General features: G+C 44.6%; 1 protein-coding gene across 1 annotated transcript in view; it reads right to left on the reverse strand.

The window, feature by feature from the left end:
* Positions 1 to 1131: 1131 nt before the first annotated feature.
* The window catches only part of HDAC6 (histone deacetylase 6), a 37416-nt gene continuing 21701 nt past the window's right edge, over positions 1132 to 16846 (reverse strand). Inside the window, exons 20-28 of the mRNA XM_015814949.1 lie at positions 16634 to 16702; positions 14935 to 15127; positions 14050 to 14199; positions 11590 to 11764; positions 8413 to 8765; positions 7024 to 7134; positions 6258 to 6404; positions 4983 to 5111; positions 1132 to 2703 (exon numbers count right to left, since the gene is read on the reverse strand). Coding sequence (XP_015670435.1) covers positions 2635 to 2703; positions 4983 to 5111; positions 6258 to 6404; positions 7024 to 7134; positions 8413 to 8765; positions 11590 to 11764; positions 14050 to 14199; positions 14935 to 15127; positions 16634 to 16702 — 1396 coding nt within the window. The 3' untranslated portion in view covers positions 1132 to 2634. The remainder of the gene's footprint in view (positions 2704 to 4982; positions 5112 to 6257; positions 6405 to 7023; positions 7135 to 8412; positions 8766 to 11589; positions 11765 to 14049; positions 14200 to 14934; positions 15128 to 16633; positions 16703 to 16846) is intronic.

Raw genomic sequence — 16846 nt, forward strand, 5'->3', positions numbered from 1 at the left:
GAAGAACACTGAGATCAGAGAAAAGTAAATTTGTTAACATTAGTTGGATGGGTCAGACCAAAAGGGGAGATTCAGGAATGAAAATGTATGCAGACATTGGGAAGAAAATGTGTAGAGATTGTGGTGGGATGAGGGAATTAAAAACAAGCAAGAGAGAAAAGCTATCTACGAAGAGAAAATGTTCAGAGACGTGATTGCACATTATATAAAAGTGAGTAGTCTGTGGCCTTCAGACAAAAATGCCACCCCTAAATTACATGGAATCCACCCAGTTTTTCTACTGGCCAGTTATCTTTATCTCTGTCCCCGCCCCAACTATCCTTGCAATCTATTGGTTGTCTGCTGCCATTAGCAGAAGGTAGATCCTCAGCAGACTGCATCAGCCGGCAGGAAAACAGATGACGGCTAATGCTCATCCATTCTTGCCTATCAGAAAATGCTGGGGCAGGCTGCCAAACAAATCATAGGGGACAGATAATTATCAACAGTAATTTTTTGTGGTTGTGTCATAAACAAATAGATTGAACAGATCCAATGAATCATCTAGCAATTTAGGCCACAAGGAAAGGGAACAAGGGAAAGGGACTAATGCTTCCCAAATGCTCGATGGATCCGTCATGTGGCTGCTGTTGTTTTTCTTAGCATTTGTCCCACAAAGTTGCAAAGCCTCTCAGCTTTTGCACCGTGCTCTCCTAGTTCTTACAGCAAAGCTATCAGTGCATGATGTGACAAAGGAGTTTTTGTTTATCAGCCAACTTGCTGCAGTCTGATATGAATCAGAGCTGAGCAGGTGACTGGCCCAAAATCAGCCAGGTGGTTTCTGTGCCTAAGAACCTGGATTTCCTACTTTTAATTCAGTACTGTGACCAATATACCACCAGACTCTCCTTATTGGGCCTACAGTATCTTTTTGAAATGCATACCTGTTATAGGAAATTGTGAGGACGTAGGTACTGGCAGAAAGTGAGGCCAGGATAAACTCAACACGGCAACCACAAGCTGAGCTGAATCCTGGAATGAGGACACATCAGTCCCACCCTGAAAAGCTTAACAATGCACTTCTCTCTCCTCCAAGACCCCTCTAAATACAGATCCATCCCTAAATACACCCACATATACAATTGCAGGCAAAGATGCACTTTATTTGAATTAGAAAGGGTACAAATCAAGCAGAGAAGCATACAAACGTGTTTTTTTTAAGTGAAGGCTACAATCCAACTAAACGTTCTCCAAGTTTCAATATCAACCCTGTTAATACCCATAACCCCTCCCCCAAACCACCAGGGCCGGCCCTGGAAAATGATGCACCCTCGTGTGGACGTTGATGCTCTTCTTTCAAACAGACAGTGATCCCTTCCCGCTCATCTTTCTTCTTGCCACCCTCCCCCATTAACTTTTTTCAACAAATACCCTTTTTCTCCATCAGCTTTCGGAGCAGGAAGCAAACTGGTCCTCTCTAGAGGCTTTGGACATGGCATTCAACCCAACTAACATAATCAAGGACAATGGAAGCTATAAACCAAAAACCTGAATGGCACCACACTGGCTGCTCTTATTTAAAGACGAGGTGTGGTTACCAATTCCCAAATATTATTTTTCCCCTCCTGATCACTATTTAGCTTGACAGAAGAGAAGCTCGAAGGCTTTCCTCTTGTACACCTAAGCCACCCCACCCTCACAGCCCTACCACCTCGGACGTGGCCAGGGAATCTATTCCAATCTTTCCCCAGTCATTTGCCAAGGACAGGAGCTCATCCCTAAGGAAGGCCACCCTAACTCCTTGCTTAATAAGACAACTACACCAAGTTATTTCCACTAAAGCTATCAAAGCCCAATTCTCACATTCTCTTTGGCAACAGGCCATTCTCTGGTTTACCTGCACATAAATGCAGGGTTTGCCATAGTGGTTCAAATACCATTCTAGAAGTGTCACGACTCATCATAATCAGTGGTTTGGCTGTTGTGGCTCAGGTTAGCCTGCTTTGTGTGGAAATGGAGATTTTCCTTTCTCTCTTTTACCCATACAGGCATATACACTGTGTGAACCTGGTCTTAAAATTGCAACGCAGATCCTTAACAAAGGGAAACCATCACATCCCACTCATCACATCCCACGCTAACCTCAAAAGGAATTGTCTCTCGTTCACTCCAATGTCTTGCCGATTATTTTAAAATCGACATAGGCTTTTCCCAACAGAGCCAGAAAACACTGCAACATGGAGGAGAGATGTTTTAGAGGAATATACAGTAATGTAGAGAGGAAATGCAGTCTTGCACAATCAGACACTGGAAAAGCGAGTCCCTTGTCCCTTTAGTAAAAAAAAAATTGGCAGGGTATTTCTTCAGCATTGAAGAAAGCAAAGTACTTCTGACTGGAAGCAAAGATATCCTTAGTGCGCTAACATTTGATTATTCCTCTTCGTGGATTGGACCAGAAGAGGACATTCTTTGTCTTAGTGGAAGCAGTGAGGGTGCTGGTGGTTGATTTATGGCTGCTGGTGGTATTGCAATTGATGATTGCTGGCTATTTTTGGCACAAAGAGCCCTTTAAGCCTCGGATTCAGTTCAGTGAGGTCAAATGATGGTTGATTGTGCAGCATTCAATCTTAGGACTTCCCTCTGGACAAAGTCACCTTAGGAAGATAGGTGCATGTCCACTCCAAACTTCAGCTTGTGAGCCTGGCACTTGGCTTCAAGAAGGACCTGAAGAAAAAGAAACTCACACTGAGCATCAGTACTTGGACTCGGCCATCCACCCTGTGTTTTTCTCTTTAGGGAGACTAATGTAACAGCCTTAGGGTTGGTAAAGCTGAGAGACAGAGTTATGTATTTGTGAGATTTCTGAATTTAGACAGGTTCCGTGGAGAGAGGTTGTTCCGTGGACCGGAGGGTGCGTGGTTTGTGTGCTGCCTGCATCTCGTGGATGGGGCTTTGCTTGTTTGTGCGGCCTGGTTGCTGGCATGCTGTGGCCCGGTACTGGTCCACGGACCGGGGGTTGGGGACCCCTGACCTAGGGGACAACTGCAAGCCATTCAGAAATATTGCCTTCCATTTTTTCCTTTCTCCCCAACACAATGTATAGAAGGAACTTTCCCCTTGAATCACAGTGCCCAGAGAAATGTATTCTTTCCTTCCCCAGCAGCCATTTTCTTTTTCAAATTCTGACTCTTGCACTGTGATAAATAAAATCCTATGTATGTCCCATATTGTGTGGCCCTTAGCACTTTGAATTTGTTGGCATGAAGTTTTACTCAGCTGTTCAGTTTGTCCCCCTTCTTCCATCAACATTAGTCTGTATTTTACCCCAAATAACAAATGACACCATTACCAGTAAAAGGAAATCCATTCCACACCAGCCATTTGCTTAATGCTCTTTCTTACAAGAAGATAAGCTGCTTTGCTACTTGTATAAAAGAGGGTGGGGGGCAATGCCTCTCTCCTAAGAGCAAGGTCTCCTATAGATATTACTGGATATTTATTTGTCTTTACACCCAGCCTTTCATTTAAAGCAATACACATAATTATTTTGCTCCTCTTATATGACCATGAGACTAGCCCAGTGATGGCGAACCTTTTAGGGACCGAGTACCCAAACTGCAACCTAAAACCCACTTATGCATCGTTGGGTGCCGGGTGGGCGTGGCCCATTGGGTAGGCATGGCTGCGATGGTAACAGCAGACTGGGTGGGACTAAAAAGTTCAATCAATCAATTCCAACTTTGCAAGATCTTTTTTTTTGCCCGCGAGAAGTTGAAATTGACTGATTGATTGAACCTTTTTTTTTTTTGTACACGGCGGCGGAGGCCTAAAGCGAAAAGGTTTTATAAAACCTAGCTCAGTGATGGCAAATCTTTTAGAGGCTGAGTGCCCAAACTGCAACCCAAAACCCATTTATGCATCGTCAGGTGCCAGGTGGGTGTGGCCATTGGGTGGGTGTGGCCCATTGGGTGGGTGTAGCCAATTTGGTGGGTATGGCCCATTGGGTGGGCATGGCTGTGGTGTTAACGGCAGACTGGGTGGGACTAAAATGTTCAATCAATCAATTCCAACTTTGCAAGATCTTTTTTTTTCCCCACAAGAAGTTGAAATTGACTGATTGATTGAACCTTTTTTTTTTGTACACGGCGGCAGAGGCCTAAAGCGAAAAGGTTTTATAAAACCCAGCTGAAGGCCTAGGACTGGGGCGACAGCGCGCGTGCCCACAGAGAGGGCTCTGAGTGCCACCTCTGGCACCCATGCCATAGGTTTGCCACCACTGACCTAGCTGAAGGCTTAGGATTGGGGTGATGGCGCGCGTGCCCACAGAGAGGGGTCTGAGTGCCGCCTCTGGCACCCGTGCCATAGGTTCGCCACCACTGGACTAGCCCAAAACTCCCCCCCCGCCCCCGGGTAAACTTCTATGACTGAGAGTGAACTAGTTTCCCTATTTGTGGTCTAAGTTCAATGTCCTTAAAACGATTATCAATCTAAAAAGCAATCTAAAGGCTTCCCTAATCAAGCGTTTTACTGATGTGCCGGCCAGGGATGATGGGACTTAGAGTCCAACATGTCCCAAAAGCACAAAACCGGAAGGAAACTGAAAAATCTATGTCATATGTGGCTGGGCTATGCCTGCCAAACATCCAAGATATACTGACTTAAAACTCTGTCTCCTCAAAACACTAAGAAGGTTTTCCTAAAGGGATTCCTCCCTCCTTCCCCAACATGATGCTCCAGATCTATTGGATAACAACTAGTTGAATGTCCTGGTGTTGCAATCCAAACCCTTCTGGAGCACACCAGAGTTGAAAAGGTTCCCCTAAATCATGCTCCGTAATTACTTCCTATGCTTCCCACATGCAATAAAATACGATAAACTCTGCATAACTGACAATCTTGATGGCCAATGAAAGAAGAAAATGTTGCATTTCTCTCATATGATCCTCAGATGTGCAGTTCAATATTAAATTTGGGGAGGAGGAGGAGAAGGAATTACTACTCACTGGGTGATGGATATAGGCTTGGCAGTCATAGCACCAAGCAGAGAGATCTGCAAAGCTAAGTACCAGTGGATGCCCAGATTCCTTATTGTGATCCAGCATATGTTGATTAATGTAGCGTCCACAACAGACCTGAAAGGAATAGAGTATTTCAGGAGGGCAGGGTGAAACATTAAAGGCACAGATCTAGGATGTCACGATTTCCACCCACAGATGCCTTATTGGGGAGCTGGGCCGGATATAAATTTAATAAATAAAATAATAATAAAATAAAAATAAAAATAAAAATAAAAATAAAATAAATAAAATAAAATAAAAGCAGTGTTCCAATATCTTAGGGGCTGCCACAAGAAGAGGGAGTCAAGCTGTTCTCCAAGGCACCTGAAGGCAGGACAAGAAGCAACGGGTGGAAACTAATCAAGGAGAGAAGCAACCTAGAACTAAGGAGAAACTTCCTGACAGAACAATTAACCAGTGGAACAACCTGCCTCCAGAAGTGGTGAATGCTCCAACACTGGAAGTTTTTAAGAGGAGACTGGACAGACATTTGTCTGAAATGGTATAGGGTTTCCTGCCTGAGCAGGGGGTTGGTCTTCAGTTTACTGGAAGGCATGCTCCCCACAAAGCAAATGGACAATATTACAGGAAAGAAAGTAATGGTGGCGAACAAACACAGCTGTTGAGTATTCCACTGAAGCCAGTCAACTGAAAGATGATAGAGGAAGGTCAATGAAATCACTAAAATAGCTCCTGGCCAAGAGCACATGGAGGAACTTCTCCTTGCCTGCCATAGAGACAATGAGCCCCCAGAGCAAGAACTCAAAATTAGCAACTCCAGAAGAAAATATTATTGGAATACCAAGAGCCGCCTTAAAGCATGAGCACTTTGTGCATAATCAGTTCTTTTTTTACTCCAGAGAGCTCTCAAAGTTGGTATGAGTTTCTGCCAATTTGGCTGGGAAACTAAAGAAAAAAGGCATCATATGCCATCAGATTTAGCACTATGTATGGAAAACAAAATAGAGAATGAACTGAAAAGGCAGCTCCCTTTGATGATATTGTTGCATTACTGCTCCATCAGCTGTAATACTCTGTGTAGCAGAGACTGCAAATTGGTTGGAGGATAGCCTCTGTCCACCAAAAAATTACCCACCCTAAGCTATTAAGTACGCTTCCTTCAAGAACAGGGAGAGTCATTATTGGCTCTGGGTCTATCAAAACCTAACCACTTCTAGCCGCTAACCCCAAAGCTGCAATTCCAGGACTGGTATTCCTTACCTTATAGCACACCAGACAAACCCAGTTCTCCATCTCACTACCACATTCTGCACAAGGCTCCAACACATTCAAGCCCACAGGAGGCACAGGCAGCACTGAGCTGAGGTGGGGGCACCAGGGTAAGGGAGTCACGGCATAAAAGAGCCCCTGGAAAGAAATAGCAGAAGAATCCCTCTATCCTGACATCCACGCCTTGACTTTATCTCTTCAAGTTAGGCTCCCCCCCCCTTCCCCGTTCTGAAACTTTTGCTAAACTCAGAAATTCCCCGTTGTGCATCTTCAGCTCTCCGGGTTGTTAAATAATCCCCAGGCGCTTCTATCATCCTCCTCCTTTTAATTCAGAATCTGATTAGATTTGATAGGACTTGCATGTACCATTGAAGGACCACTTCTTTTATTACCTCTGTGTTAATTCTGAAGTCAGGCTTTAACTAGATTTAATTCTAGAACTAGCAACATGGATTCTCTGTCCTCTAACACCTTGCACGTCACAGGAACATTCCTGAAATCTTTGCTGATGTCCATATGGAGGTATATCCCACCCACGTAAAATCACTTTCACTCTATATAGACTCCTCCGTCTCTAGCTGAAAGACTCATATAAGTACTCAAGGCTTTTCCAAGGAGACTGGAAGCCAAACATGCTGCTCACACTTCCTTAGGCCACTGACATGCTGTTGCAGTTCTATCAAACACAACTTTCTCCAGACTCAAGAAATCTAGTCCCGATCTCTTCCCAACAATCTCCTCCCTTCCCAATACTCACACTGTCGGCCCCACCTTCCCCAAGCTGCTTGTCAAACGAAGAACAGCCTCCTGCTGCTTCATCCAACAGGACAACCTCAATGTTGATTCTGCGGTGATGCTGCAGGCTGGCCTGGATGAAGGTAAGAGGAAAGAAGAGAGGGTGATTGAGATGATATGAGGTGGTATTTTTCAGAAGTCCTTGAAAGGTAGTTATTTTATAGCAGAGATGCAGCTTCTGTATCTACTGTTCTCATGAACAGGGCCGGTCTTGCTGAAGGCAAAAGGGCAACAGGAGTCAGGGGAAAGAGGCTTAACTATCTCCTCTGTGATCTCTTTCCAACTTTGATAGTTTAAATATTTCAATTGGGTCGAGCAGTTTTTACCATCTGAATTCTGAAATGAGCTTCCTTTGGTTAAACACTATCATCTAAATCAGCTTTAGTTCCTTTAAATGTGAACTATGACTTCCATTCTCCCATACTGCAGAGGTCCCCAACCTTGTGGACACCAGGGACTGGTTATGTGGAGAGAGGTTTTTCTGCGGACCGGAGGGGGCGTGGTTTTGTGTGCTGCCTGCATCCCGTGAATGGGTCTTTGCTTGTTTGTGCGGACCCGTTGCTGGCATGCTGCGGTCCACTACCGGTCTACAGACCGGGGGTTGGCGACCCCTGCCATACAGCATCACCAAAAAATCTTGGCTGTAATGGGAATTGTAGTCTAACACAGCCATTCCCCAACCTTTCTGGCTCCAAGGATCGGCAGCAGCGGTGGCAGTGAGGAGCGGAGGGGATGGTTTTCCGTGTACAACCTAGCTCCTGCGCATGTGCAAATAAAGCTTCGCATGCTCGCCCACCGCTTGCAGACCAGGAGTTAGGGACCCTGATATGCAAAGAGGTTGCTAACAGGCAGAGATTCTCAAGTGAATGCTACTCAAAATAAGATGTTACTTTATTTTAAATTAAGAGAATCACTGACATGGAACCAAGTTAGGCAACTAGGGAAAAATGAAAACAAGAGTTTCCTATGCAGGGAGTGGGGGGGGGGGGGGAAACAGGAAGAAATCACAGATGCAGAGTAGTTTGGTTTATTCTTCTCAGTCCATTAGGTTAATTGTGAGCTCTTCAGACAATGAGAAGGGTAAGCATTCCCAGGGCTACCTATCTTTCTCTTTAATATGAAGCAACATTAACATTCCTAAATCAATTCTCGACACGATCCGTGGAGAGGCCAGGAAGCCTGAGCTGGAACACACGGGGACTGAATGCACAATCTTTCACACAAGCCCTCAATTGCTTTGCAACAGCCGTAGCTTCGCAAAGGTACAAGCCGATGCGAAAAATATTCCCTAAAAGAGAAAAGCAGCCTGGAAAACCCATGATCTATAAAGAAAAAAAGCGGTGGTACTCACTTCTTTGTCAGGAGCCATTACTTCAGCAGAGAAGCCCTCTGCCGATACGCCTTCCCTTGGTGCCTCCTCTGCTGGCTCCGCTTCCTTAGGGGATCCACCAACTTTGGGTTGAGTTTCTTCACCCACTGGGCTAGAATCAGGAGAGAGAGAACTCGAAGCCGTCTCGCCCTCTTCCATGAGATTGTCTTCTAGCTGGAGGGAGCCCAGGCCCGCCACGGCATCACTTATAGCTTCCACAGACTGAGCTACAGGGCTTTGGAGCAACTCCTGAGGGGCCGGATCAGGAATTTCATGTGGAATGGGAGTTTCCTTCCCAGCTCGAGTCCTGGGCTTTTCCCACAGGGTAGCAGGCACTGGGGAGGAAAACAAAAGTCACCTTTCAGATGCTTAGTTAAAACGATGGGAATGAAAAAGCTGGGAACGTGAATCCCCAGAGTTACTAAACGGACGGGCACTCCATACCAACTCCAACCTCCCTTTAGGGGCTGTTATTTGCGCCCTTATTCCCCTGCTTCTTCCCTGACTTCATCCTATTTCCTCTTGTCTAAATTCTTACATCAGGTCTCTTCCATTCCCTCCCCAGCGTTCTTGGCCCTGTTCTGCTCCAGCTCATCCCCGTGACAGTATTATGTAGGGAAGAGTGTTTTGCGACATCAGCAGAAATTCAACCAATCTCTATCATTCTTGTCCTACACTGTATAGTTGCTAGGCACCCACAAACATCAAATTGAAAGGCCTTGATGCTATAGGCCAGGGGTGTCAAACTCAATTTCACTGAGGGTCCCATCAGCATTGCGGTTGCCCTGGGAGGGCGGCGGGTGGGTGTGGCCAGAGTGGGTGCAGCCTACTGGGTGGGCATGGACAGAGTGGGTGTGGCCTACTGGGTGGGCGTGGCCAGTTCTACATCATTCGCTCAAGGGGGCCTATGGGGCCTGGGCAGGAGTGGGACAGGTCTGAGGGTCTCTGGCAGAAGGGGGTGGGACCGGGGCAAGTGCCAAGATGGCCATCACAAAATTGTACATTGGCTCCTGGCTGGCCTGGGCCAGGGCCAAGGCAGCAGGGGCCGTTCCCTCACTGTTTCCAGGATGGCTTCGTGGGCCACATGAAACCACTTCACGGGCCACATCCGGCCCCCGGGCCTTGTGTTTGACATGTCTGCTATAGGCTGTGAATATCAATTGTATTTTTTTAAAAAAAATTTTTTTTAACGTTTTATTAGATTATAGAATAAAATACAAAAATAGAAAAGCAGATAGTAGGACACAGTGGGGAGGGAAAAGGGGGAAGAAAAGTGAGCTGGAGAAGGGAAAAAGAAAAGAAAAGGCCCACTTCCTCTGTTGCAGTAGAATGAAGCATTAACATCGAACCTCGACTTGAATCGAATTGAAAAACCTTGGTGCTATGGCTGTGAATATCAAATGTATTTTAATGCAGGGGTCCCCAATCCCGGGCCACGGACCGGTACTGGTCTGTGGCCTGTTAGGAACCACATATTGGAGGTGAGAGGCAGGCAGATGAGTGAGCAAGCAAGCAAACTTCATCTGTATCTGCAGCCACTCCTCAGTGCTAGCATCACCACCTCAGCTACATCTCAGATGATCAGGCATTACTTCTCACAGAAGCGTGAACCTTATTGTAAATTGCGCATGTGAGGGATCTAGGTTGTGCCCTCCCCCCCCCCCCCCGTCTGTGGAAATTGTTTTTTCCAGGAAACAGATCCCAGGTGCCAAAAAAGGTTGGGGACTGTTTTAATGGAAAACCCCCCCCCCCACTTTTGCCACTTCTTGGAGTTATAATAATAATAATTTTTATTGCGGTCACAGACCATAATGCAAATGCAACAAAAAAAAAACACAAGAAAATATGATCACAAACAATTAAGCACCAGAAGCCTTGGCTAAAGGGAATTACAACGTTCTCCTCTAATAGTTACAGCTCTTAAAAGAAATTTAGAAACCTGAGAAGTAATATAGGGGGAGCCATCCCCCAGACAATATAAGACCAAATTACTAACATTGGAACCATCGGGATCAATTCCAAGGAGAGACAATAATTTAATTCTGCCTGTGCACTTCTTGGAGTTTAGGCTCCTTGCATGCTTCTCCAAGGTCAGATGTGGCCTTGGGTTAGTAACCCCACTGGTCTGAGCTGAAGGCAACTAGTATATAAATAACGCAGTCCAATTCTCTATTCACTATAGCAGACACCTGACCATCCAGCCTCCCTATGAAAATTAACTTCCGGGGCCTCTTGTCCTCAGAAATTCATTCTTTTTGCCTTCTCTCTGAACACTATTTATGCAATCTTCACCTTGGTGAGCCTTAAAAGGAGAAAGGCTGGCCTCCAATCCTTTTACCTTCCTCTCCAGCAAAGAGACAAGCCCGGAGGTGTAAAAAAAAACAAGCTCTTCTGGTAAAAAGACACATGCCTTGCAAGTCACACAACTGCACTTTCCTTTTGGCAGAATCTGAGTTTGTTCTTTCCCCTGCTAAATTGTCTCCAAAACTCCCTTCTTCTGCTTTGCTCCGCCCCCGTCTAAAGAATACCCTTTGAGAATAAGCTCCTAGCTAAGAAATTACTCCACCCTCTAGCTCAGGGGTGTCAAACTGCCGGCCCGCGGGCCAGATGCATCATGAAGAAACCGCGCCCACCCCATTGCCGGCAATGGGGAAAAAGCTCCGATACATCGCGCGACATCACATGACATCGCAAGTTTGACATGTCTGCTCTAGCTGGTCATTTGATCAGGAAGTCTGCTATTGCTGTAAGCTTCCATATCTCTATTTAGACTGTGTGTGTGGAAAACAAGGAAGCACACAACCTCTCAGCCAGAAAACTACACAAGCCCCACACAATTGGCCTACTCTATAATTCACAGGCTCCCTCATAAAACCCCCATGCTCTTGTTGCCTTATTCCGGCTGCCTGTGGTTCATTCTGCACAAGACTGTGGCACATTCCCATTTTACAAGCGCCCCAAATGCATGATTCAATAGTATTAGCCCCTTATGAAACAGAAGTGGGGGCAAACTATGAGAAATACTGATACTACAGCTTCACAGTAAGAGGTGAATTGCAGATTTTCTTTTGGTCCACAGCCACCAGGTTGCAGCAGTTGTTATGAAGAGCGTCAGCCCAGACAGAACAGAGATACTTTAGATAGAACAGAATTATTCACCTTCCAGTCGGAGGCTTGCCCAATATTTACGGTGCACAGCAGCGACACGGGCCAATGACTGCAGGGCACTCAGATGGGGGGGCTTTAGGCGTCCGAGTGGGGGTGGAGGATCCCCCAGGAGGCTGCGCGTGCACATAGTCATGGACTCTGAGATAGATTCTAGGTTGTAGCCACCCTGAAAGAGTAAAAAAAAACCCCATCATTACTCTGACATTAAAGTAATTGGTACCAGCCTAATGTGCAGATTGGCATGCAAGAACACAGCTGCTACTGTAAAAAATCTTCATTGTAATCTAAAACAGAAACAGCAGGTTTCTAGTCCTCAGGTCTGTGCTTCCAGACAGCAAAGGCAACTCAGCCTCTCCAGGGAACATAAGCTACCGATCACACTTGGGGGCTTCAACTTAACACCAAATATTGCCTATTGGTGAAGGATGGAAGATTATGGTTGCTGTGTGTTCACAAGAAAGAGAGGGAACAAGGAAAGGGAATAAGAATGGCAATTAACATAGGGCTTGAGCACTCACAATTCACATACAGGCAATCCGCTTCTTCAGCAATTGTTCAAAGTTACAAGAGCACTGAGTGATGGGGACTTACAACAGATCCTCATCACTGTAGCTATCGCAATGTGCCCCAGTCGTACTGTAGGACTGTCATTTGTAACCTTCCCTGCCAGCTTCTGACTGGGGAATCCAGCAGAAGGTTGCAAATGGCGATCATGTAACAGCAGGATGCTGCAACTGCATGAGATTTGCCTAACGAGGGCAACTGGGACCGCCAGAACTACCATCGTAAGCTGGTGCAGTCACGTGATGTCACACTTTCTGACTACATCACTTAGCAACGGAGGTTCCTTGTCCCAATTACTGTTACTATACTTATTACTGCGAGGTGGATGACCTCTGTAGACAGATTGGCAACTCTTTTTTTAAATTTTTTTTTTATTAATAATACAAAATTAAAAACACATTGGACATAGATATGATGTCACTGGTTCCATACATCTTCCGTCACTTTACAGTAATATTAGTACTCATATAGACATATAGTTCTTGAGCTTTGCTCGCTATTTATAACATAATATTAACACTTTTCCCCTTATTTCTGTATATTTATTTATCTTTTAAATATACATTTGTCTATAATCTATATTTTATTCTAACACTATACATTTGTCTTGGCTACCCTCTTATTGTCTATCCAATCATAAAATTGTTCCCAGATTTTGTAGTACTTAGTTTCACTTTTATCCTTGAGTTCCAATGTGAGTCTATCCATTTCTGCGCAATTGAGGATTTTCAATAATATTTCCTCTTCGGTTGGAGTATCTTTCTCTTTCCATTTTTGAGCGAAGGCTATTCGTGCCGCTGTTACTATATGCAGTAATAAATAATTTGTATCTTTCTTATATTTTCTTTCTATAATTCCCAATAAAAAAAAAATCCGGTTGGACCTCTATATCTATTAGCAAAATTTCTTCCAGCCATTTCTTTAATAAATTCCAAAATTTTTGTGCCTTTGGGCATTGCCACATGTGGTAGTAATTCCCAACGGTCTCTCCACACTTCCAGCATATCGAGGATTTCCCCTTATTCATTCGTGCTAATCTTGTGGGAGGGAGGTGCCACCTATAAAACATCTTATAGAGGTTTTCCTTATAGGAGGTTGCTAAAGTAATTTTTAGATTTTTTCCCCATAAACTTTGAGATTGGCAACTCTTGAGAATATGTTGTGGGCCTTCTCATAAAAGAGTTTCACAATGGCAACTGTGCTGGCCATTATGGCCAGACTCTTACGCTCCAATTGAACAGATGACAAGCTTGAGGGGATGCTGCTTCCTGGTAGCTTCGGAAGCTTTTCCAGGATAGTCCGTCCCACTTTAATCTTTGCTGTCTCAGCAGGTCCCCCTCCTTCCAGATAAAGCACAGAGTGACAGCCTTTTGGAGCCCATATGGAGCCCAAAGGCATTCTAGTACACAGTGCTGACATAAGAACCTGGTGCTTTATAGCTTGCTGGCTTCTGCTTCATTTAAAATGACAGTGAATGAAAAGGTTCATGTCAGGGCTGGGCGGCAGCATTAGGGCTGGAGGCCTTCCTTCCCCTTCCTCGCAACAAAATTGTTTTCAAATGCCATTCAAAATTGTATTCAAATGAACGATTCCTCATAGGAACGGGAATGTCTGTCCCCATGCAACTGTATGGCAGCTACAGTGGCCCTTTTCTTGCTTTAAAATGGAGAACAACAACAACAACAACAACAAAAAGGAGTGGAGAAGAATACTCGGGGTTTTTTTTTCCTCTTGAAACTCCCTCCTCAAGTCATTTTCACCCCCACTGGATTCCAGGTCCAACTTCCTCGTGATTTCTCACTCTGTGTTACTTACTCATGCTCAAAAGTAGCTCCCTGGCTCACAAGCACAGCTCTGCCAGGTAATAAAGGCAGACGTCTGACCTACCTCTAGGACAACGGCTACTTTCCCTCCTGCCAAACCCAGGAGGAGGTGGGTCATGTGGGCGTAGCATTCCGGGGTCACGAGACACCTCCCCAATGGGTCTCCTCGAGCAGCATCAAAACCAGCCGACACCAGGACCAGCTCCGGGTTGAACTAGAAAAAGCACACGTTGTGATTGAACCCTCCGCTTTTCCTGTTAGCTTACCCCCTTGCCCAGCCAGCCCTTTGTACCACTTGGGAGGCCAGGCGCAAGCAGCTCGGTTCTCTTCAGATACTTCAATTAGAAAGTCCCAGAATCCCCAAAGATACGCCAGGATGGGTTGGATTCTTGAGAACTGTAACAGAACCTACCTAGTGGCCACCCAGTTACCCTAGCCCAGGGGTAGGCAACCTCGGCTCTTTTATGACTCATGGACTTCAACTCCCAGAATTCCTGAGGCAGCCAGGCTGAGGGGAAAGGGAGAGGTTTGCAAGCTGAGCCATGCTGACTCAGGAATTCTGGGAGTTGAAGTCCATGAGTCATAAAAGAGCCGAGGTTGCCTACCCCTGAGCTAGCCAAATGGAACATGCCTACAATCTCTAGATCAGTGACAAGGAATCTTAATTTTTGCATTTCCCTGCAAAAGACTGTTTGGCCTCTAAATGCCTTGGATATCTCTGTAGAATGTTTTCATTGTTGTTTTTGTTGTACACCACCCAAAGTCACTTGTATGAGATAGATGGCCATATAAATTTGATTAAATAAATAAATAACATTCAATAGCTACCTCTGCCACCACCACCCTGTCCTTGTTGTTTTTCCGTTCTCTTTTATCACATCTAGCAACTGCTGTAATGGCACCGTTCAAGCCACTCCTAAATTTCCCATCATGACTATTCACGGCCTACCTCATAGCCAACAGGCATGACGATCTGATGGAAGGCTGCCAGATACTCAGAGTCTCCCATCCGGGAACAGTTCCAAGGCACGTTAAGGGTGAAGCCTTCACCAGGCCCCACACCCACTCGGTCATAATCTGCATCCTCAGAAGTGGGGAAGAAAGTGCCATTGTCATACCGATGGAGGGAGATGTACAAAACACTAGAAGGGAAGGGAAAGGTGATCAGAAAAGAAGACGCAGGGGCAAAGGCCTTGCCAGCTCCGAATCGAGATGCCTAGGAACTACAGGTCACAAGTACATATTTAGACTCTATTCTTCCTTCTTTCCTTTTCTCCCTCCATTAAAATTCTGAACTCTTCATGGGACAATGGCTTCAAGAAGTTGAAGGACAATGTCTGCCTGCCTTATCTTATTTTATTTTATCTTATCCTTTCCTTTCCTATCCTTTCCTATCTGTCTGTCTGTCTATCATCCATCTATTATCTCTATATCTCTGTATCTCTGTATCTCTGTATCTGTCTGTCTATCTATCTATCTATCTATCTATCTATCTATCTATCTATCTATCTATCTATCTATCTATCTATCATCCATTATCTGTCAGTCAGTCAGTCTCTCTCCCTCCCTCCCTCCCTGCGCGCTGCCTGCCTGCCTGCTTACCTAACCTATCTATCTAAATTAAGCAGCAGAACATCTCTTGAGTATTTGCCACCTGTAGTCACAACAAAGCTGCTGAGTCTGATGTTATTTTAAGTAACACTAATCTTTTTGTTCCAGCAGCCAGTTATTCCAGATCCCGAGTCAGAGAGCTACCATTTTTTATGGCCTCCTAGATACTGCAGTGACGAGGGAGGGAGGAAGACAGATCCTAGAAGGATCCAGCTACTCTCTGCTAGCAATGAAAAAAGAGGTTTAACTATTTTGGATTGTACATTTGGCAGGGAGAAACAATAAGGGACAGTTTGGGAATTAAACTAAATCTTTCTAACACAGCACTGACTGATCTTCAGATGATACACTACTTCTCTTGCTAGGTATGTCTTGTGAACACAATCACAGCCAGATTTTTGTGTTAACAGGAGAATTGAACATATAGCTTTTCCATACAGAAATCTATTACTAGTTTTCCCCCAAAAGTTATCTTTATTTCAACTGCCAAAGTTAAAAGCCAGAAGAGCAGAAGATCCATTTTATTCAACAATTGGGAGCTAGAAACCCGTGTCAATTTTTTGCAATTTAACCCTCTATTCCTGTTTGGAGACATGCATCATGATATTGGCTATATTTCTGGAATTTTATAAGGAAGGATGGAGGCTTTTTCAGCCAAACAATTCTGCATGTATTTAAAATTAAAAAATGATGAGGAGTCTCTTTTCAATCTGAGCATGCATCAAAATTAACGCAAGCACCACAAGCGTGTTTAATTTTGTCCTTTGCTTTAGTTCAAGCATGGGGGAAAATTGGTTCCAGGGTCTAATTTCCCTTCCCTGTTTTAATATACTTGTGTTATTTCATGTCTCAAAAAACTATTTTGATTATGAAAAGGGGATGAATGAGGAAGAGTGTTACTGTAGAATATTTTAAAATGTCCCTTGGTAAAAACTGATCCATAACAGTGACCTCTAGCTGGTCAGGGGAAAAAAAACCCTGATTCCCTATTCTATAGGATATATTTCTTCAAATGGGGAAAACATTATATATAGCACCTGGGATCCTTTTCAAATATGTGCTGTGTTCCATTGCCATGGTGAACATCCCAGTCTAGTATCATAACCCTGAGGAATAAAACCAAAATTAGATCAGTAAACTAAACTCCCTGATTCAGTTCAATAAAAATATACGTTAACTATTATGGAGCTCTTGGAATTACACTCCCCCACTCTCAGGAGACCTCTTGGGGAACAAAATTAAAGAACTAA

The sequence above is a fragment of the Protobothrops mucrosquamatus genome, unplaced genomic scaffold (genome assembly GCF_001527695.2).
Source record: "Protobothrops mucrosquamatus isolate PMUCROS unplaced genomic scaffold, P.Mucros_1.0 scaffold300, whole genome shotgun sequence".
Taxonomy (NCBI): domain Eukaryota; kingdom Metazoa; phylum Chordata; class Lepidosauria; order Squamata; family Viperidae; genus Protobothrops; species Protobothrops mucrosquamatus.